This window comes from Pterocles gutturalis, unplaced genomic scaffold, assembly GCF_000699245.1.
Source record: "Pterocles gutturalis isolate BGI_N339 unplaced genomic scaffold, ASM69924v1 scaffold42071, whole genome shotgun sequence".
NCBI classification, from domain to species: domain Eukaryota; kingdom Metazoa; phylum Chordata; class Aves; order Pterocliformes; family Pteroclidae; genus Pterocles; species Pterocles gutturalis.
This window is the reverse complement of record NW_010101919.1, coordinates 1-23,500: the sequence shown is the minus strand read 5'-3', so window position 1 is coordinate 23,500 and position 23,500 is coordinate 1. Positions and strand designations below refer to the sequence as shown.

The window sequence follows — 23,500 nt, the reverse complement described above, 5'->3', positions numbered from 1 at the left end:
CTTCTTTTTTTTTTTTTTTTTTTTTTTTCCCCACCCCGACCCAGTTGCTAGATGTGCTGGAACAATACTGTATGGCATCTGGGCTGGATTACCAAAGACTTGATGGAAATACAAAATCAGAAGATAGGATCAGAATTGTAAGAGAGTTCAACAGCATTCAAGAAATTAACATATGTCTTGTATCTACAATGTAAGAAAATTTAACTTGTAGTCTGTTTCACTCTAGTACGTAGATTACTCTGCATTTTGCTTGATGACCTTGTGAGTGATTATTTTTCTGAAAAAGTGAATTGTTCTCTTATCTGTTAGTAAACATAGACTCACTGCTGTGCTCTGATGCTTCTTAAAATATCTGGAGACTTCCTCCTTTTCCCTCTCCTCTCCTCTCCTCTCCGAGGATTTCTAACATCTCAAACAAGTGCATCTTCTGAATTCTGGTTTTAAATTTCCAGATGCTGTAGGAGTGAGGAAACAGTTTTGAAACGTTATCATTAAAACATTATTATTTTTGTTATTATTGATATTATTGTTATTATTACTATTATGTAATTTTCCACAAAAAGCTTTCATTTTAAATTCTGGTTACTTCCATTTTTCATCTTGGATGAAGTTTGTTACCAGACAAGGGCAGAAAGGGAACAAGAGAAATTTTTCATCTGGGCAGGACGATTAAACTTGGTGAGACTCAATAAAACATGCAAATATGCTGTTCTTGCCTATACAGTCACTTTAGTCCTCATTTGTGTGTTAGAAAGGAGGAGCCACACTATCTTAAAGATTATTGGAAGTGCATGTCATAACTGGCTTCAGATGTTCTCTGGTGTTGTGAAGAGATTTGTGGTGTTGGTCACGCACATTTGTTTGTATTCTCTGTCAACTGTGGAATCTGGCCATCAGCTTCCCTAAGACCTTCATTGAGTCCCTATTCCTTGTCTCTCAGGACAGCAGGGAATTACTGCATCTGTAGCATTAGGAAAGACTCTGTAGTTTGTGCCTCTATCACTCTAGTTGACTTGTGTCTTCATAACCTTTTCAGTTCTCTTCCATTAATTTACATAGAAATACAAATGAAGGTCAGGTAAACAGAGAGACTTTATCCTCTCTGTTACGAGAGCTTGTGAATTGGTGAGCTTTCCATGCCTGCTGATGGTGCTTGAGATGAGAGTCTCGATTCTCTTGGTTTTAGTGTTTCTCATCTTACTGAGTAAATGGAAGGAACAAACAATGATGGAAATGCAGTCAATATAACCGGTGTTTACTAAGCAAAACAGAAGGTGAAATTATTTGTGTAGCTTATCACAGATAACAAGAAGTGATCTTTTTGCTTGCTTGATATACAGTAATGGAAGCAGCTTTAATTATGTAGTCTTTTGGAAATCAGAAAGTGATTTATTGTAATTCTACTCTATGAGAGATTCATCTTTCCTCTTACTCAGATTCTAGGCATTAGGACTTTACAGTATATTCTTTATTTCTCAACGCAGTATGTTGACAGAATTGGGTCATACTCTTCTGTCTGTACTTTCTTGCAAAGTTTTTGGATGACTATTCTGTGTAGTCAACTTCTGTGTGTTCTGAAAGTCCCATTGCTTGGAGAGCCAAATGTTGATTTTCGCCGAAAATACTTGCGCATTCTTTTGGCTGCAGAAATGCATTCTGCAAAGGATGAATTGCATAGTGATTTTGAGTCTGTCATTATATTCCACTGGCACAGTTAACACACAATTTTAAACAGGAAGCTCCAATCCATAAATTAGCAAGTTACAGTGCAGACAGCAGTGATACCTTCACTGTTAAATTTACAATGTTCATGTTTTATATTCTCTTTTTTCAAATACGGGCAAAATGCTGTTTCTGTGTGGAATTGCCTACATGTAGCCTGTAGGTATTTGGAAATCCTGATTTTAATTGGTTTATGGGGTTTTTGAGAAATAAGTCTTAAGTTAAAAAAAAAAAAAAATCTGTCCATCTATATAGCTTGACCTCAAGTTTTGCAGTTAATCTTAGTATCAAACATAATCATTTAGCTATCCATAATGCCTTTATTGATATCTATGACTAATGTAGCTATATGGATGAATATATTTTATGGGTGTTGAGAGAAAATATGACTGATTTCTTCAGAGCTTGTAAATTCCATCAAACCATTAGGTATAGATCATGAATTTCAGCCTTGAACTGTATGGAAAAATAGGTGTACGTCTGTTGGAACTTCTAAGGCTCATTAAGTAAAATCTGTTTCAGAGTTTTTCAGTCCTGTGCTGGTGTTGCTGGGAATATGTGTGATTATATGGAAGAAGAGAAGGGGATTTTGGGGCATGCTCAGAAACATTAAAATAGTTATTGGAGTTGCTATAACTTGACAGGAGAATGTCAGAGCTTGCAAATCCATCAATGCTGCTTAGCCTGAAGAAGGGGAACTGTATATGTACAACACTAAAGTCTATGCAGTCCTGTTCCATCACAGTGTTCTGGAAGAAATAAGAGCAGCGAGTGTTCCCCCCTTTAAAAATAAATCACTGTTTCTGGACTTTCCATGCTAGTCTTTCTCTAGTTTAATTCCTTTGGTATAATTTTAAGTGAAAATATATTTCTGCTTCTCAGTTTTCTTTATTGTGTAAAGAAAATTGCTTAGATGATGAAGAGATGAAGGTTGCAGAAATAGTTTTTATCGTGAAAGGTTACAGTAGGCACTTCCATTTTACCTGCAGTATTCTCAATTACTGTCCATTACTGGACTGCTGTCCATTACTTTTTACTTTTACAGGGCTTCATTTATCTTGAATTCTTCACAATTGTGTTGCAAATAATTTTTTAAGGCGCATGTAGTCACATTCAAAGAACTCTCAGCCATAAGATCTCAGTGAAACAGAGAACTTATAAACTGTGAAAAACTTAACTTGGTAAACAGAATTGCATAGTCAAAACTTTCATGGAAACTTTCCTAATGCAATATTGTTTTGTAACTTCTGAACACTGAGTTATTGTCAGGGACAAGATACCAGACCAAGCCATTTATTTAATCCAATGTACAGTTTTAAATAAGATGATCTTTTGAAAACTGGTTTGTAACAGAACTGTTATGAGATCTCTCATACAGGGCTGTTCATTTCAGACATATGGTAATTTGCATGGACCATTTTGCAGTAATGACTAACAGCTAGTTACAGTTATAGTTAAAATGGAAGATACTCTCTACAATGCATAAACTAGCTACAGCATTCATTCTGTCCATGAAGGATATAGGGGCCGTTCTTTCTCTCTTTTAGAGTATCTGAATTTTTGTGGGATACCTAAAAATATTGAAAAACAAAATCTTTATGAAGCTGAGTATCCTGTTTAGTTAATTTTTATAGTCAGTCTGTTTTACTTGCACTAGGGCTTTGCACTGAGGTTTAATTCATGTTTCAGTTCCAAATATTGCAATTTTTTATGAGAAAGCATTTGGAAAAGCATGTTGACTTATCTTTCAGTCTGACTGCACCATTGGCTTGGTAAGATGAGAGGCTGAATTCTGTCCTCAATGAAAAGAAATGCACCAAAATTCCAAAATACAGTAAGGTATTCTGAAAAATACAAAGATTTTTATTCAGCATTTCAAACTTTGAGAATGCTCGTCCTCCAGAAGCTTCCATTAACATTGGCAGGTTCCCACATCCTCTACCATTCCAGATTTAACTAACCCAACACCACACCACACTTGGAAGGAAGAGGCCACAACTGTATTTGCATTAACAAGGATTCCATGAAGACCAAAAAGTGGTGGGACTCCATAACCTTTTGGTTTCTTGGTTTCTGTCTGTTCATTTTTATACCTGGAATCTTTACCTTTTGTGCTGCTTTAAACAAGCAGAATATAAAGTAATCTGTTAAAACCAGGTGCTTGGTGAGTTAAATAGGATTGACTTTTTCCGTTTTGCAGTACCTCATTCAGGAAGAAAACACACGTGAAATTAGTGCTGCCTATGTCAATGTGAACAATTGTTTTAATAGTTAAATTAGTAATAGTATTTAGCATGTGCTTGTATAGGAATTTGTCTCTGTGTAGAAATGTTGGTTGACCCAGTTTGAAAGCATTTTCAGTATTTGCTTGTTTTGCAGCTGGATGAGAAGTGCTATTTTCCTCAGTTTTGTTCCTATCAAATCATTCAGCTATGCACACACCAAACTCTTAAGTAACTGAACAGTTTTGTTGGATTCAGCAAGGCATTAGTTAGCTACCCCAGATTATGCATATGCTAAAATTCTTTACTGGCTTGCAGGCTTTACCTGAAAGCACACTGCAGCTGTTGAATGTTTTAAGGTGATTTAACTGGTACCCCTGTGACTACTAACCCACACAGTAGCTAATTTGCTTACAGCGACTTTCTTCCTTGTAATGACCAGTGTGAATGTTGCTCGTATGCAGCAGTATGGCTGACTGTTTTTTTGACAGTTAACTTGCACACTGTACAAATACACTTATGAGAGTTTTTAAGTCTTACAGGTGTGACTTACCTTAGACTGTTACCATTTTAGTGGCAGCTGCATAGTGTTATTGTCAAAACTATATACTGGGATTAGAGGAAGTAAAATGTAATGCAGACTATTTAAAACATATTTTCCTGCTTCTATAATATTAACTGGCATAAAGGTGGTTATGAATTTCAATGTAATGGTTGGGGCAGTTGGCCTATGTAGAGTCCTGGGTATGAAGTAGCGATCAGGACTTGTACTATAGCAAGGTGCCAGCAGTTGGTTATGACTCAGCTAGTCATACAGTTTGTAATCTTGTTGCTGCTTAGGTGAGAAGACTGCATTTTACAGCAGTGGTTATTTGAGTACTATGGTTATTTACACAACAGTAACACAAAGCTGTATCCCACTGTTTTCAGTATCTCTGTTGTGCCCCTTTTTTTCTCTGTTGTGTACTTTTTTTTTTTGTATGTTGGAGAAGGGTATGCTGATATGGACCTAATACACTGGAAAAAAAAATTGTTCTATTTTTCTTACTGTCAAATAGTTATATTTTTTTATTTTTATGTTTTTAGGGCTGGTGGACTGGGTCTTAATTTTGTTGGTGCCAATGTTGTTATACTGTTTGATCCTACATGGAATCCAGCAAATGATCTTCAAGCTATTGACAGGTACACTCTCAAAATACAGAACTTGATCCATATGATACTCTTCGTTTGCTTTGATTCTGTAATCTAATTGTCCAACTAAAATGTTCCTCAGGCAATAAATTTTTTACATAGTCTGATATGCCTACAATAGAGTAAGAAATGTCCAGTTAAATATTTTTTTTAGCTTTGATGTTCTTACTTGTAACCCAGAATTTTACTTCTTGTTTTCCATTTTATTTTTGTGACACTGCTATGGTGGGCTCATTAAAAAAAACCAACACATAGTTACTCTTAACTTTTCGTGTGCGTGTGTATTCATGTGTGTGCATGGAGCTGGATGGCGTTTTTTCCTGTGTTTTTCAGGACAGAGTATATTGTAGTTCACCCTAGTTCAAATGATGTTTTGAATTGCAGAATCCTTGAAGGAAAAACATTTATGTTCTCTTCTGCTTCACCCTTGTGGAGATTAGTGTGTTTTCAGCACTCACTTCCATTTCTGATATTATGCCATTGGAGTATTTCCAGGAACCTGGATTTTTCCTTTAAGCCTTTTTGAACATAGGATATTTTCCTAGGAATTCAGGACAGACTTTTTAATAGCTGAAGTAAATAACATTGGAAGCCTTCAAAATTCAGTAGATTTATGTATTTTTACAAGCAGAAATAAATTTGTTTCTGTTGTCCCATCCGAGTATGTAATTCCATTTTAAGAGTCTTTCTACTTTCTGAAGGGTGTTTATGTGCACCTGTTCTAGAGAAATATTTGTCAGAAATGTGTATTGTTGAAAGGGACTGTCTTCAAAGAATCTTTGTAAGATCTCATTTCTATATATTAGTTCAGCCTCTCTTGAATTTTTGAAATATAATGTATTAGAAGTCTCAGAATTTGCCGTTTAGATAGAACACTGCCTGTTCATTAGCTGTTTTTATGATGTTGTAACTTGCAAAGTGCTTTATAAAGTTAAGAAAAAGCAGCCTGCCCCATGTAATCCGTGATTTAACTCCTATATAATGCAAATAGGAGTGTATCCTGTGCAAGCGCAGATGGAGACAAAGGGGGGGGGGGAAATGTGTGAGAAAACATAGTGGAAGATGTATTTTCAACTGGCTAGGCCTGGGAAGAAATGTGGAAAACTAAGGGTACGGGAAAAGGAAATGAAATACTGAGGAAATTTGGAAAAGTAAAAAAAACCAAAACAAACAAAAAAAAAAAACCCAAACCCTACAATGCATAAATTATCTAGAGTACTCCTGGTTTACTGGAGTGCTTTTATTTTACTGTCCCTAAGAGCTTGCTCTTATTTTTTTACTGATAAAAAGTGTTTTTTAATATGCCACTGTCCTTGCAGAGCTTATAGGATTGGCCAATACAAAGATGTTAAAGTGTTTAGATTGATATCCTTGGGAACTGTGGAGGAGATGATGTACTTGCGACAAGTTTATAAGCAGGTAAAGTTCACAAACTATTTAAATTGTGAGTTCTTTTTAGCAGTTTCAGTGACTGAAAGCTAAGCTAGCCTGTAGCAAAATTGTAGTTCACCTTGATTTTATGACATATGCTGTTACCTTAACTTATTAAGCAGAGATACATCATTTAGGAATTGTCAGAGAACAAAACAATTATGTTTTTATTCAAGTTTTTCTCTAACTTTTGACAGTCTAATTATGCAATATACATTGATTAGGTTATACAGAGAACTGTTTTATTTAAAGACTTGTAAAAATCTGTAACTGGTGTAGTTAGTATCTCCAGCAGTCTGATTCATGCAGCTTTTTCGTATGAAAGGCTGGAGAAAGAGAGCAAAAATCTTGCTGCTGCTATAGAAGAAAAGCAAGAAGGCATTGCTACTCTTGTGTCTCTAAAAACTTGCTTATAAAAGGAAAGAGCTTGTCGTTGCTGTTATTACCAAGGTAAGAAGTGGTGTTGCTTGCCAGAGTGCTCACCCTGAAACACTTGCTCTCTCTAAATTTTGCCACTTGCATTGATACATTTGAACACCTACAACTGCGAAGGACAGTGTGTGGTTTGAGGAACACATAATCTAGCAACTGTTTCCTGATGAGATCAGAGTTAAAAAACAAGCAAACTCCAACATGAAGAAAGAGCAGGCTGCAGAATAATAAGAAACTAGATGAAATATGTCCATGTTTTCCTCAACAAAAGTTGCAAGTTACAAAATAAGGTGTCTGGTTTTAAGTTAAGTTACTGACATTAGGGGAATACAGACTTAGAGAAAGGAAAAAAATCAGTGAGATGACAGTTGTCCTGAAGAATACATTGCATAGAAAAGAAAAAGCAGGTCACCTCAGTGGGCAAATGATGTTAGATATTAAAGAAAGCTTTGTGAAATTTGATGAATTAACCTAATAATTTGAATTTTTGGCCATAAATAAGAAAAATTTGGTATTGAGTCATCAGTGACAAGCCCCCTCTTGTAGCTGGGTTATTTACAAGGAGGAGGCTGGAGGCTGAATGAGAACTTAATGCAGAAGTATACGGATTGTCATAATCCTCCTAAGATTTAAGTAAGTGACAAATAAGAATGAGATTCTAAGATTATCTGATTTCACAGAGCAGATAGTCAGAAAACCCAGAGCTGGAAGATCAATCTTGAGCTGTTCTCAGTAATGTGTATGGCCTGCTTTATAATGTTACTTTCAAAAGTGTGGCAGTGACTTTATCTCACTTAAATTCAGTGTTTTGTAGAAGCCAAAAAGCCATTGAAGTTCTGTTTTAGTTTGACAAAATAATCTAAATAAAAAAGAGGAAACTTGTTAAGAAGAAATTAAAAGAAGTGGGAGATAGGTTGAAGTGCTGACAGGTAATTGGGCAATTTTCAGAGACTGTTTCACAAGCTCAGAATTAAGACGTATTAATATCTGTAATCGTATACTAATGAGGCAAGTTAAATATAAAATGCGGTAAGTCCACAACCTATTTTAGAGATACAGTGGTCTAAAAACATAAAAGCTAGTAATCTAGTTCTCAAGCACATCAGAAGCAGGAATAGTACTGCCTATGGGCATTACTTTAGAGAGGTTTAATGGTACGTTCATGCAAAACACCTACTTGATTTATTCTTTATATACACATAAATGGAAAAGCTTAGAGAGCACTCTGTTCCAAGGTTTCCCTTGTGCAAAGTAGAATTCATTTCAACAGCAAGTATCAGTAAGAGAGGTCTCAGAAAGGCTAACAAAATGATAGTGGATTACGACCACTGTATTCACTAAAATCCTGAAGGAGGGGAGTCATGCTTCACAGGGGTCTTTGGAGTTGGTGATCTTGTAGATAAATAAGACCTGTCTACTGTCTGTTTGGATTTCCAAAAGGCATGTGTAAAACTTCTTGAAAGACTCTTGTCTTTTTTTTTTTCCAAGTTGACTTGTGTTTTTCAAGTTGAATAAGAAGCAATAAACAGAGTAATTGTAAATCTGGGATTTTTTTTATTTTTTTTTTTAGTCTACACTTGGATTGCCTTCCTTGCTTTTGACACTTGAGAACAGTTAGGAAATTTTCAGTAGGTTATGAAGAAAATGCATTTTTCTGCTGTTGAAAATTCAGAAACCATGAGCGCATGTGGATATGTGGCTCTTGGTGAACTCTACAAATGTCCTCTCAGAGAGGAAAATGTTGTCAGCCATCCTTTTCATGAAATGAATTTACGTGAAAATGCTTTATCATGTTTGTGGTGTATTCTTACTGAGGGATCTATTTGATTTTTAAATTGCTGAATTTTATTTAGTGATGTTTGGTTGTCTGACCTAGTCATACGTAGTTGGAGAATCTAATGTAAATAAAATTGAAATCTTACATAATAAAAACCCAAATAAGCTATATATGTACACTATACTTTTGTAAATACCATGCATAAGTCAAGAAAGATGTAAACTGTGCTTAGCTAAAGTTAAACTAGAACTTGACTACACTGTAGTTACTGGCCTACATAATTAAATAGGTGTGCTGTCTAGGAACATGCCTGTTCAGTGCTAGAACTAGAAGTGAGTAGAACTGAAGAACTACCACCTGCTTAGAGACAGTTACAAAATATGTTACAGGTCTGCTATCCATAAAACCATGGTTTTGACGTTCTTCCACTTAAAGTCAAATATACCAATTGTGTAAGTATTGAAAATTTTCAGTCATGGGAATGCAGCTAAATCTGCCTGATTTCAAAAATGTTTTAATTCTGCCTGTCAGACTATTTACTTGTCTTTCCTTTTAACCTGGAATATTTTTAAGCCATTTCTGTTCAATCTACTTAGCAAGAGTGCATGATAATTAAAATACTCAGAGACAGGAGTAATCTCGTGGCTTTATTTAGTCCTTACCTAGTAAGCATGCAATGCAAAGGACTATGAAAAAAATAGTAAGAATTTAGTAGTGGGGAAAGATGAGCAGTCAAGATATAGAGGAGTGTCAGTAGTGTGTGTAGTAGGTGTCTGATATTAGACAACAATGAAGAAAAAGACTTGAAATATTTTTAATTTTTTTGTTCAATAAACCCAAGCAGGTTCATATTATACCACAATCTATTGTACCAACATCTGCCAGGGAAATTAAAACGAAATATCCTCTCTTAGGAATTTCTGCCTGCTCCAACTAAAGCTGTGTATATAGTATGGATGCCAGGAAATTCTGACATGTTGTTGGAGCAAACACTTCTGAAATCTCTTGTGTTGTTCTATTTTAGCAACTTCACTGTGCGGTGGTTGGAAGTGAAAATGCGAAGCGGTATTTCGAGGCAGTGCAAGGATCAAAGGAACATCAAGGAGAGCTTTTTGGAATTCATAACCTTTTCAAACTTAGGATTCATGGGTCCTGTCTTACCAAAGACATCCTGGAGGTGTAAAGTCTTATCCTTTTACATTTTTTTCTTTCCTTATGAGATATTTTGTCATAATTTTAAATGGAAACACTTTGTAAAACAGAATAGTGAAACTTAAATAGTGTCTATCAATGCAGTGTCTTAAATTAAACAGGCATGCTAATGTCTCACTCTGAGGTAGACCAGATAAAGTTCCTCAAATCAAACAAAAAAATGGGAAAAGGTTTGGATTATGATTTTCAAAAGTTTGATATATATTTTAAAAATATATTTATTTTCCTCATAAAAATGCCATCACTTATTTTTGTGATACGTTCATGTATTGTCAACTTTGTGCACAGATACCTTTTGTTCATCATTAGCTCCAAGTGACCTTCTAAGCCAGAATTCTGATCACAGAAATATTTTTTATGATCACAGTAACCTTTTTATAGTACATTTTGAGATGTCAAAAAACTGTTTAATAATATATGTTTTATAATGCTGTATTTAAAAATGTTACAGGGTGGAAGTACATAACTGAGCCTTCATATTTTAAGATTAGTTTCTTAGTTACTCTAAAAAGACTGTTGACCCGGTTCCATGGTGTGTAGTACAAACTGATTTTAAGTATATGCAGTGTTACAATGCGGCTAACTTGCATTTTGGAATTTAATGCAGCTTTATTCTAGGTTTCTCTCTATTCTTCCCTTTATTTTGTTATGTTGTCTATGCTAGGAAGAGGCTGGGAAATGTGACAGATCAGTATAAAGGTAATATAGCCAAAAGAGTAGAGTGGTGTAAGAACACATACTTTGGGGATATGAAGCTCAAAACTTCTCTAAATGAAATTAAAACATGGCGTGTAATATGAACATTGTACCAGGTATTCTGCTGTGGAAAAAAGTTTAAAATTATTAAACTCTATTCATAAGATCCTCACAAATTATGCAGCATGTTACTTTTCCTGCAGTTTATGTGTTAGATCAAAGAGCAGTAGGTGAATTGACAAAATGTAAGTCTTAGGACTTTGCCGATTGTGCTTCTGGTCCTTACGCCTCTGTAGAAAGAAAGAAAAACTTTTTCTCTGGGCTTACATTTGTTAACTTGAACAGATACAGGTTTTATTACATATGTTCTTGATTGCTTTAGAGGGAAGGGCGAGTAGAAGCAGGAGTCATGACAGCAACCACATGGCTAAAGGAAGAGAATCCTCCACGTAGCTCAGAAAAGGTGAGGTGTCTTTGTGGACTACGGACCAGAACATGACAGTCCCTGTAGTTGCTGATACTGCAAATGCGGACAGGATGTTGTTAGGCTGATATTTCTTTTACCCTAGATTACACTTGACATCTTTTATTGTCTGCTTGCCCCTGTTTTACATATTGTAATGCATTAGATAATGTCATGCTGTCTGTGTTTCTGTCAGTATTATTTTAAATCAGTATGCCATCACATTGGTCATAACCTCACATTGCTAATACATCACTGTATGGTCATGATCTCACATTGGACTTGGTGACAAACAGGAACTTTTTCAGCTTATGTTAAATGCTTTTGGATAAGCAGGGTGATATCACAATCAATATATTAAATTTAAAACTTCATGTACAAAAGTTTATTTTCCCTTCTGACTTCACATTTACATTTTATCGTAATCTTTTTCTCAGTAGTACACAGTTTTGTATTCTGGGCTTTTGTATCTTAAAAATGTTTTAAGATTGCCTGGGCATAGTTTTTGTTTGATTACAGTAGGCCTCAACTAATTTTAGAGCTGAATGTTATGTACTCGTAGCTCTTTTAAAATGTGTTAGCCCCCATATACACTGCTATAAGAGTATTTTCTTTATGAATATCATTACATAGTATTAAGGTTTGAATCATGAAGTCACTCTTCAAACTACCTTTGTAAGATGAAAAGTTGCAAAAACATTAGTATAAACCAGGAAAATCTGGATGTGCATTGTGAAGATGTGGGGTTTTTTAGCAATGTGCAACATATATTGTCTCAAATATACATTTTACTTATTTTCATTGTTATTCTGCTGAAAGTTTTGTTCTGACAAAAGCTTCCATGTAATTTATCTCAGTGATTTGTTTTCTGTTTGCTTTCTATTTGTGTATTGTAATACTATTATGTATTTTTTTTAATTGAGTAACATAGTGAAAATGGACTTTTTTTTTACACTGCCTTGGTGTGTTCTGTGTATTGTTTATATTTTAAATACCTTTGCTATGAATTATTTTTCTTTTTAGTGTGAACAATCAGACTGTAAGGAAGATAGAGATCCCCGAAGCATTCAGACACAATTAGAGAGAGAAGAAACAGATTTTTTTGATGACTTCAGTGATGATGATATTCTGGAAACTTCAATCAAAAAATGTGACAGAAGGAAGCCTTGCAATGCAGGTCTTTTAATGGTAACAAAGGGACAGGTTTCCTTAATGCAGTGTGGATTCTCTAAGTTGTTGGAGAGAGAAATTGAAACTACCAAAGAAGCTGATAATTATAACTCTCGTCATTCACGTTCTGATGATCAGACTGTAAGAACAAATGTAAAAAGCAAGCACAGTGAATTTCAGAAATGTCAGAGCCATGTGCCTGTTTTGGAGCATGAGAAAGCGGGTCAGTCACCATATGAAACTGAAAAACAAGATAGGCATAGTACAGACTGGCTTGTTTTATCAGGCTCTGAGGAGGAAGGGGACAGGGAAAGTGAGGATCAAGGCATTTCAAAGCAAAGTGATGTAGTCATGGAAACTGAAAGCAGTTCTGAAGAGGATGATGATGTCGTCTTTCCTACCCAAGGTCCAGCATGCCAGCAACCAATGCTTACTAAAAAAGTTGAAGTATACAGGTCAACACCTGAAAATTGTGAAGAGCTAGCAGAAAAAAAAGATAGGTTTCTATTTAAGGGAGACAGTAGGCAATCTGGATTCCATAGTACTGAGTCAAATTTCAGCAAAGTCATGTCTTTTGAAGACATCAAGAACACAAGAGATTTGAAAGAAGCAAGTGACGTAAGTGATGAGTCTGATGATATTGAAATTTCCCATAAATCTGAGTCAAGAAAGTTAAGAACTTTCAGCTTTTTGAAATGGAAAGAAAGACATGCCCATAACAATGGACTAAGTAACATCTCCAAAACTCTGCTACAAGCAAAGAAGCCCAATAAAAAAGAAAAGGAAAGTGATTCTCGGAACACAGATGACCTTTCATCCTCTGAAGATAACTTAGTAGTTGAGAAAGTTTGTGCCAGAAAGCAAAATCGTACGGGTAAAAGCCGGAGCAGGAGAGTTCATTTTGGGTCTAAAATGCTTCATCCTGTTCAAGATACCTCTGCACAAATAAAGTCTAGCAATTATGCCGTGCGTAGGTCTTCTACAAGTAAAACTGAATTTGAACATCAAGAGCAAAAAGTGGAATCAATGGACAGATATTTAGGTAACTAGTAATTTGATTTCTTTGATTTTATTTCAACTAAATTAGTAACATATGTTTAATTTATAATTGGCAAATTTTAAGTTCTTCCTGCTATACATGTTTTTGTTACAGGATACTGATAAATACTCTGCTAAATTATTTAGTAATGTCTTTCTGTATCTCTCTTTTTACCTATTAACCTTACTTTCCTGTCTTCTGGGGTGATGTTCTGCTTTGTAGTTTGTTTTTTTTTTTTTTTTAAACACTTACTGTCTGTTGAAAGATGCTAAGATTGAAGATTTATGAAGAATTCACAAATCCAAATATTTGAACTGTAAAACCATAAAAATCTTGACAGGAGTGTTAAATAAAAACTTAACTGCATGAAAAAAAATTGTGTGATCTGAGAGTTTGAAATATCATGTAGAAGATTTGATTCTGTTAGAGACTTAACTTTAAACAGTAATATAGCAGCTGTTAAATCATAGATACCTTGAAAGGTTTTTGTCCATCTGAAAAAAAAAACCACACTGAAATTGAAGCAGTATTAAACTGTCTGAATAAATCTGAATAAGTCTAATGATTGTTGTTCATTTCATAGAGCTGAAAAACTTGGTGCTGAGTGAAACCATAACAAATTTTACAACTTTCATATAAAATTTTTTTATAAATTACAACATCCTTCTTCAGTGCAACTGTTTACCTTCAGGGTTTTGGAATAACCAACATCTTTGATTATATCTTTCTCTTTAATATATCAGATGGTGTTCAAGAAGTGGCATATATTCATTCAAATCAGAATGTGGTTGGATCCAGCAAGGCTGAGAATCGCTTGAGCCGGTGGGCAGTGCGAGATGTGTTTCAGTTGAAGCAGTTTTCCCAGCTCCCCGCTAATGTAGCAGTCTGTAGTGCCAAGGTAAAGAGAAATGTTTGGGAAATGTTTTTACTCTTTTTTTTAATCTTCGTTTTTCATCTTGAAAAGCTCTAACAAGCTTGTTTTTCTGTTAATGGCCACCATGAATGATCAAAGCCACTGAGGATGGGAGGAGAAGGAGGCTCAAATGGAGGTCTAATAAATTACTTTTGTGTTTTGTTTTTTTGGGGTGTTTTTTACATTGGCCAGCTCTGAAAGAGTTGGGAATTAAACAGCACAGCACCCTCTGTGGGATTTTTCTGTGAGAGAAATAGTAAGATTAAAGATAGAGTGTTTGAAATAAAATTCTGTGCCATGTTTTTCTGATTTGAGGCTTGAAAAAACTTCAGTTTGTCCTGGCTCCAGTTAACAAAAATCTAGTTGCCACAGTACATGCCAGAATCTCTGTAGCATATAAAGTCAAACATAAATCAGCTTGCAGGTTTTTTTTCGGGGGGTGGACACATGCAGTTGCTATAATTAGTTAAATTTTCTATGCTTAACGTCTGAAACGTAAACCTAGAGTTTACGGGGTGTGCTCATTTGCAGTAACAGATATGTTTTATGCTTTTTGTTTGTCATGCATCTTGTTTAATTACATTTGGAATACATACAAATCTGGAATAAATTTCAGGTACAGCTTCCAGATTTCTGTTCTTATTACGTAGTGGTTTTAATCTGCTCTCATTATCTGGACACTTTGTTGTTTGCCTTGTAATAAACATTTGCAGTTTCCTAGACTGATTCTTAAGAAAAACCACAAGCATAGAATAAGTAATTGGTGAATGTGCAGTTTAGTCTTTTCAAACATGTTAACAATCACTATAGAATTTGTAGACATAAGACTCTGTCGTTCTGGGGCGTTGAACATCCGCAGTGGCTAGAAGAGTTTCTTCCAATGTTGTTGATGTACTGTGTTTAATTAAGGCATTAGCAGGGATGCCAAAGAATTTTTACACTCAGGAGATCAAACTAGGCCAACCAGTAAAAGTGAGGCCTCTTCAATTCTAACATATTTGCATTAGAATGTAACTTACTAACAGAAAAGTTGGTCAAAAATACTCAAGAATACTGTAGCAAGGTACTTATTTAATGGCAATGGGTGACAACATTATTAAAACTAAATATAAGTGAAACGAAACTTTGAAGAGAGTCCCTTGATTAAATGTCTGTTGATCCACCTATGTTCCAAGCTAGTTTGTGGCGGTTCTCTTGTGTTGTTCATGTAATGTGCATCTCATTACTTAGAGTTTGTGTGACTACAAGTATTACAAATTAACTTCTCTTGATTAACTTGTCAGTTAGTTTTCTAAGGTATCTGTTTTTCACTTAGAAGCAACAGTAGTATCAATTCTCTTGGCGATCTAAATAGGAGAAAAAACATCAATAATTACAGAGAAGGCTGCCTCTTCCTTCACTTCTTGTTCATTCTTTTATGTAGAGGTGCTAATTTAGAAATAATGTCTAGAAGGTTGCCTGTTCTTAAATGCAAAGATTTGAATTTTTTTGTGCTCTGCTTAATAAAGGAGCTGCCAGAGCTTCACAGACAACTTTGAAATATGATCTACTTAAAATGTTACTGTTTCCCTTTCTTCATTATTTTATTTTTATTTTAGAAGGCATTCTGTGAAAAACATGATCATTGTTACTTCTGGCCATCAGTCTTTGCTAGTCGTTTTTCACTTATTTGCCATCAGTTTAAATTAGGACATTCACTGCCTGAGCAAGTAATTGTGTTATCATAAAGACAATGCTGATTTCAAGTGAAGTTTAATTTAAAAGTTTTTCAACAAATTAGAGTACTGTTATGTGTAATATTAAAAATACAGCTGAACCATTCAACTTTCCATCATTATTTTAGGTAAATAAAATTATAGTATGAAATATTGGAATGTTAACTGTAAACTGATAGTTACTGAAAAAAGCCCCAAGATTTTTGTCAGCTGAAATTTCTCACTGCTGCTTTCTAGCATCATTAGTCTAACAGTGTTTCTCCAAAATTGTTGTGTAGTTGTTTCTCTTTGCTCTAGCTATCAATGATCTTAATTAGAAGTTTTTACAGTGTATTTATATTAAAGCTTTATTTGATAACATCATGAAGGCTCCTGAATAATGCCCTGATAATACTTATGTCCCTTTTAAGCACATTGAATCAAATTGTCTTATTTCTAAGTAAGATTGATCAAACAAGGATGTCTTCCTTCCATTTCATAGCTAGGTCTCTTTAGGACAAAAGTAAAATATCCTTTGTGCTGTTCAGTTTACCTATGCCAACTCTGTCTTCCTGTTTTGCAGTTTTGCTCTGCAGTCTGTCTATAATAATGCATCTTTGTCTTAATAAAGTTAAAGCACATTTTTCAAGAAATTACTAATATTTCTGGGAAAGAAATGAAAGAATACTACAAACTAACAAACTATTCCATTGAAGTGCATAAGGTGTAAGTTCGGAAATACAGCTTTTCCTACAAATCTTAGTTGAAGACTGAACAAAACATTTTTGCTTCACGATTGCGTGTGAATCTAGAATCACAGGCCTAATAAGCAATGTTACAATAAGCAACAACTACCAGGCAAAATTAATCAATTCAGACAATGTCTGGTAAGAACATTGACATTCTGTTGATCTCTTGCTGTTGACAAGTAATCTAATCACATTTTGGCTTTACAAAATTCCTGTGAACTTTCACATTCTAGGATAAACTCTTTAGTTTCAGTAGCCAATTTATGGAAATATGAGTAACAGCAAAAATAAGTCACTGAAAAGCAATATAAAAAAAAAGTCATCTTCCTGGTTTTCTACCTGCAGCAGCTAAAAGGAGTGTAAATTAGGTTTATTTGTCCTTCCTTTACTGCTGAAGCATGGACACTAATGTAGTCATTTAATGACATGGAGTCATCTATGTTCTGCATTTTAGTTTAAATTCAAGTCTTCTGTTTACACATGTGTGCAAATAGACTTGGTTAAACATTCATTGTTTTTTCATGAACCAAGTAAAAGATCATTGTCTCTATTAACCTATCACTATTTGCTAAGAAGAGAGCTGAAAACCAAAATGAAGAACTGTCTTGTGTAATTACAGAAAAAAGGATATTGAAAGGAAAAGCTTCTAAAAGAAAGTGTGAAATAAGCCTGTTGACTGGACGTGGTGGATTTATAAAGCCAGACTATAATTTTCAGAGCAAACCTACAGTTATTTCAGCTTTTCAGAAAAACAAAACAAAACAGTCTTGAGTCATTCATGTGATATTTTGGTCAAAATTATTCTGACATTATTAATTGTGGTGAAAAATGAAAGTGTTAAAAACTTCTCTAAGATCTTAAGAATCTACTAAGTATTTTTAGAGGTTTTGATTTTTTTTTTATCCTTTTTTTCTGGCAGATTCCAGGTTTCAAAGCAACCTGGCTGATTTTCAGTACAGGAGCTTGTTACTTTGGTTTTTTGGATAACTTGCACTGTTATTTGTGAAGCTTTTTCTTATTTGTAGAAGAAATAGAAGCCTCTCAGAAGCAAGATTAAGTATCTTCTGATGTTTCTAGTCTAGTCTGAATTAAATTACTGCATTCCTTAATAAATTTCCTAATTAATTTCTGTATTAATTGGCAAAAATGACCTATGTGAAACATTTTACACAAGTACAGAAGTCTGGAATAGGCTTTCTCTAGTTCATATAAAGCTGAATTTGTGTAGTATTTCTTCAATAGGAATATGGGTGTGGGGGTTGGAGCATAGGGAATACTTTGGAGAAGGCTTGGAGGCTTCACAAAAAAAGACAAAAAATGGGAACAGGACATACTAAATAAATTGAAAAACTGTTGATGTCCCACATCAGAACTAATTTGCACTTCTTAATATGTGGAGAAGTATTAGTTACAAGAACTTGTACTGTACCTGTTGAATATGTGGAGTCTCACTTTTTTTTCAGACAACTGCATGTTTTCAACTTAAGTTTACTTAAAGTTTTACTGAAAAGAAATGTACAAAGACAGCCATTGAACTGAGGATTAATCACTATGGCAACAGAAATGTGGTGACTGAAAAAGGGGAGGAAGTATTCTCCCCTCAGCTTCCTGCCAGCTGTCATATTCAACCTCTGCGGCATGAATTCAGGCCAAAATATAGACTGTGACCAGCTCTAAGAAACTATATCTGTATTTTTATAAATTCGTACAAGAATCGCACTATAAAAGACGACTTAATCCTCTGAATTGGATGACAGACATTTGGCACTCTTGCCAGTGTTTGACAGAGAAATAACGGGATGCTTTGTAGTAAAACCTGGATTAATGGTAAACCCCTCTTTATGTTATTGCAATGTGGTGTAAATGAGAGAACTAAGCATGCTGTCAGCCTAGGGAAAAAAAAGTGCCCTTTGTATCTCCAATGCAGATTTAAGTGCTGTTGAGAATACTGTAAATACAAAAAATGTGTCATTAAGAACTCCTCTTTATCTTATTTGTATTACATTGACATTTTGTAGGTTATTTAAACAAAAACTTTCTATCAGTTATAGTAACTCTGATTGCAGTGTGTTTGCGCAGCTTTCAGATTCAACAAGTTTAGATAGTTGTTTATAAAGAGTAGGCTTTTGGGAGATAACATTCCATTATCCTTGTTCTTCTAGGATGGGGAGTGCTATTCAGCTTTAAAATAATTGTTCCCAAATGATTGGCCTGTGATGCTGCTTTTCTGAGTTTACTGTTTCAGTTTACAATGGGATTAACCATTTCAGTGTGGCTTTCAGTTGTTTCTTTTAACTGCAGTGAGTTCTTATGTGAAGCGTAGATGCATTTTCATTATGGTGTATGTGCATGGCTTTTGGTTTTCCTACTGTTTGATGGAGGGGTGAGAGGGTGAAAGAAGATGGGTGCAAGTCTCTGCTCTGGCACCTCTTCCCCATCCTTTCTTCACTGGCCTTAAGCGTCCACAGAGTTGTTTCTCTCACATCACACTCCTCTCTGCTGCAGGTTCCCAGCAGTCGTTTTATTTTTCCCCTCCTAGAGATGTTATTCACAGGGATGCTGATTGCCTGGACCTTGGCCAGATCCAGGGAAGCTTCCAGCAGCTTTCCACAGAAGCCACCCCAGTAGCCCCCACCCCACTGCCAAAACCCCACCACATAAACCCAATATGCTCTGTTACCTAATTGGAGAAGAAAGAGACTCAGCAGTAAATGTGAAATAGAGAGAACACAGTCCATCATCAGTTGACTTAGTAGTCAATTTTCCACTACCAAGTAAAGGATTACGGAAATGTTACGGAATGTCCTTTGTCTCAGTTTATATAAGCAGAAAAGCTAGATACGATAGCCAGGAGGAAATAACTCCATATTTCTCTGATATGGTCTCTTGGTGTGCGCAGAATATTTTTGAGGAGTAGTTTGGACCCAGAATAAGTCTAACAGTTTTCGTATCTTGAAGAATATCTTGACTATTGGTCTGATGTGATACTGTCAACTATTAGATACCTGTGTAGTCATAGCCACCATCCTAAGTAGCTTTGTTTAGTTCAGAAAGTTTTGGTAGAAATGTGATTGTCCTGAAGTATTCTAAACTTTCAAGGTAGATTAGCTTAATTTTCTAAGACAGTTGAGGTACTGACCATTATCTAGCTATACAATTACCTCTGATTCTCGTTCTACAAGCCTGTTTTGTCAGAACAGTAGACAAATTCAGCCTGTGTGAGACTGCTTTTCAGTTAAGACAGATAAATTCAGAAGGAAAAATAATGTCCACATCAGAAATCATTCTAAAATATGGTAAGATTCAGGCTGATTTCAAGCTGGAATGTGTAATTCACTACAACCCTCTGAAGTATATAGTTTGTTCAGTAGTGTGTCCTCTGTAAGTAGAAGAGCACTTCTGTTTTATTTAAGAATCAGGTGAAAGTAGAGACAGTCTCATTATTTTATAACATTACTTATTATCTTGACCATGTGGACCTTATTTTTAGAGAAACTACATGAAATTTTGTGTGGACATTGTTATATTTTTGTCTTCCTTGGCATGCAGAATAATTTAGGAAGAAATTCTTGTTTGACATGTGTATGTGGTGAAGAGAGAAGGAAATAAGACGAAGAACAAACAGTTGCGTAGCAGATGTTTCAGGATATTTATATATGTCCTGACAAGTAGATAAAATATAGGTAAAATAAAAGCATTATCTAGGAATAGCATGTGTTCAAGAAAAGCATATAGAAAGGTCATAGTAATTAATACATATTATGGGAAAAGCTCCCAGGGAAAAAAAGAAACAAACAAGGAAAACTATAAAGGGAAAAAAGATTAGCTGAAATAATTTAGAATTGTAAGTTGGGTAGATAAATTCACTGGAATGCAGTAACTATCACCTGATCAAAATAATAACAATTATCCAAAATCCACTGCAACTCACAATTTATCTGGAAAGTCATGTGTTTTCTCAGGTTTTGAGAGGAGTGGGAAGGTATAAAGTAGAATATAAGATAAGAATTTGTTGTTTGCTGGCAAGCTGCATTTTAGGAGGACAATCATACTGAATTCACTGTGTTTCATGTTTTTGTATGATTTAGGTGACTACAGGCAGATAGAGATTTGAGAAGGCCTTTTTTGTTTGTTTTAGAAATGAAAACAAACAATGAAACTGTGCAATGGACAGTATCCTTGGTATCTGGCAGCAGTGGTTTCATGCATATCTGAAGAGAAAAGGCTGTTAACACTGTTTCGTCTATGAGTGCGGAAGTCAGAGAGGGTTATCGCTGACTGGAAGTCAATATCTGGCAAGATATTTACCATAGTGATACTTTGGGTAGTCAGGCAGTAAAAGAGAAGAAGATGCTCAGACACAGTACAACTACAGCTGAGCAATAATTATACAAACATGTTTTCAACTTCAGATTCAGGGTTTTGAAGGAAGTTCATTATCCTGTTAAGTATGGTGGCTTGAGGAATTGCCACAAATGTGAGACAGCTTAAAAAGCAAGTATCCCTGGATCTCTGTTTCTCTTTTTTTCTCTACTCATCTTACTCCTAGCCTCTGCTCACTTACTCTCCCATACTTTTTCAACTTGCTGTACTTAAAAAGATAAACATTGTTCTATTGTGTCTTGCTTGAAGAGGCTTCATGAAGAGAGGAAGAGGGAAGTCACAGGCTTAAGGTGGTCAGGAATCTCAGTCATGTCTGAGGATGCTTATACATGGGCTAGCATTCATTGCCCCAGAGTGCAGAGCTACCTCCTTAGGCCTGTTGTAGGAAGAACAGATACTGAAGTTTGTTCTGTCAAAGATAGACAAAAATTGGTTTTGGTAGGTGCATACTATTTTAAAAACTTCTGTGACTATGCAACAAGTGATAGACTGTCACACAGACCTAACAGATCCAAGCGTTGTTCTAGTTTCAGGATGGAATCTCTAAGAAGAAGTGAATACTGCATTGTGGCACTGAAGTTTTGCCTGATGCTCAGCTGCATGTCTTCCCTGTTCTTGAAGAGCGTTAGTTACCCTCAAGTGTGAACTAATGCGGGACTCTAAACATGCAAATGCTACCTTTTTTTCTGGACTCTTGATTACAGCCTGTATGTAATATGTAACTCAAAGAAATGGATACTCATTGTTGGTATCCAAAACTTAATATATACTTTTCAGAATAAGACACATACATGAATACCTTCTGTGCTAGGAAAATGTAATGTGTTTATGTTAGAAACCCCATAGACTAAATGGAACATGAAAACTGAAAATAAATACTTTCTTAGAAGTATTTTTTTCATGTGTGGTAAGAGTCCCTGGATTTTCTGGATATTTTTTCTGTACAACTACATAATATTACAATGGGAAAGAAGAGGTATTATATGGAATACCCCTTCAGAGTAAGTGCAGTAGATGAAGTGGGGATAGGATAAGAAAACAAGTGTAAGACAGGAAGGAATGGCTGCACTTTTACATATTATTTTCCCTAGCTTGCAATTGTACTTCACTAGTTCATTTTACTGTACTTTCATTAACTTTTATCTCTTTCTATCTACTGAGATATTTCCTGTAGTGTAACTTTTTCTCATCTAATTTTTTGAATCCAAAAAATGTTGCCGTCTACTAAACAACTTGCATCTGTGGCCTTTGTCTTACACAAATGCCTTTGAAAATAAATTTTTTGTTTCATTTCAACTTTGTATGAAGATATTCTTGACAAAGTGGAAGTGCACAAAGTTGAATGAAGTAGTAGAAATGTTACATTCAGTAATTCAATCAAAATTTTTTATCTTTGGTGTTGAATAAATTATTTTGTTTCCCTACCTGCCAAGGTACTGGTTTGAGAAAGGAGAAAATGTGAAGAATACAGAAATGTATAATAGTGTTACAGATAATTCAGTATAGGTGTACTTAATTTATCAGATGCCCAATATGTATCTGGTCAAGTTTGAGTGAAACTTTCCCACTTTGAACAGTGGAAATTCTGTAACATGCACCGCAGATGCCTGTTGTCTTTAGTGTAATTAAACATTTGGTAAAGACTAAGTGCTTACATGATTGCTGTCAATCTGTTTGTAAAAATTTGTTTGAAATATGTATAGCAGATACTGTGTGCTATACTAAGTATTTATTTAGCTTTGTGTCATGCATATTTCAGAAGGCTAATCAGACGATGTGCTATCCAGTACCTGAAGAATATGTTTTAACACACAGTATATGTGTGTGTGATCGGTATAATGTTTGGTAAGAATTGTTTTGGATTTCTATACTGTGGTTTTAGTTGTCATTCAGAATAACTTGCCTATAATCATATATGTGAATTTTTATTTTGACATTTTAGTGTGAGAGAAAAACATACTATTACTTATTTAGGTACTGGATGGAATTTTAATTCCAGGAGAACAAATTTGTGTCCGTATTTGTGCCATTTAATTTTTTTGGCTGTTTTTCCCCTCCTTGTCTTAAATTGATTAACTTTTTTTTTCAGTAGTTAGGTGGCTGAACCATAAAGCAAAGGCAGACTTGCTATTTGGCAAAACAGTTGAATTTTTTTTGACAAAAAGAAGTTGATGACTTCTTGGTTCTCCTTTCTTTCTTTCTGTTCGAGCACTGTTTCTTTGTATTCCTGAGATATGCTTATGGACTGATCACTATCATCTTTCCAATTTTCCAGTAGTGGTTTAAAAACAGTAATCAGATCTTATGTCATTAAAATGCTTTTTCAAGTGCAGTAACACTTGTGCGTACCTAAGTATATTAATTAACATATAAGCATATTAATTAATAATATTAATTAATATATTT

General features: G+C 35.0%; 1 protein-coding gene across 1 annotated transcript in view; it reads left to right on the top strand.

Moving 5' to 3' along the window:
- Positions 1 to 14,253, top strand: part of LOC104470096 (DNA excision repair protein ERCC-6-like 2) — a gene marked incomplete at both ends in the record, with an annotated part of 20,576 nt that extends 6,323 nt beyond the window's left edge. The window contains 7 exons of the mRNA XM_010084900.1: positions 45 to 190; positions 5,031 to 5,126; positions 6,455 to 6,554; positions 9,800 to 9,952; positions 11,066 to 11,146; positions 12,170 to 13,358; positions 14,099 to 14,253. Coding sequence (XP_010083202.1) covers positions 45 to 190; positions 5,031 to 5,126; positions 6,455 to 6,554; positions 9,800 to 9,952; positions 11,066 to 11,146; positions 12,170 to 13,358; positions 14,099 to 14,253 — 1,920 coding nt within the window. The remainder of the gene's footprint in view (positions 1 to 44; positions 191 to 5,030; positions 5,127 to 6,454; positions 6,555 to 9,799; positions 9,953 to 11,065; positions 11,147 to 12,169; positions 13,359 to 14,098) is intronic.
- Between the last annotated feature and the right edge of the window lie 9,247 nt (positions 14,254 to 23,500).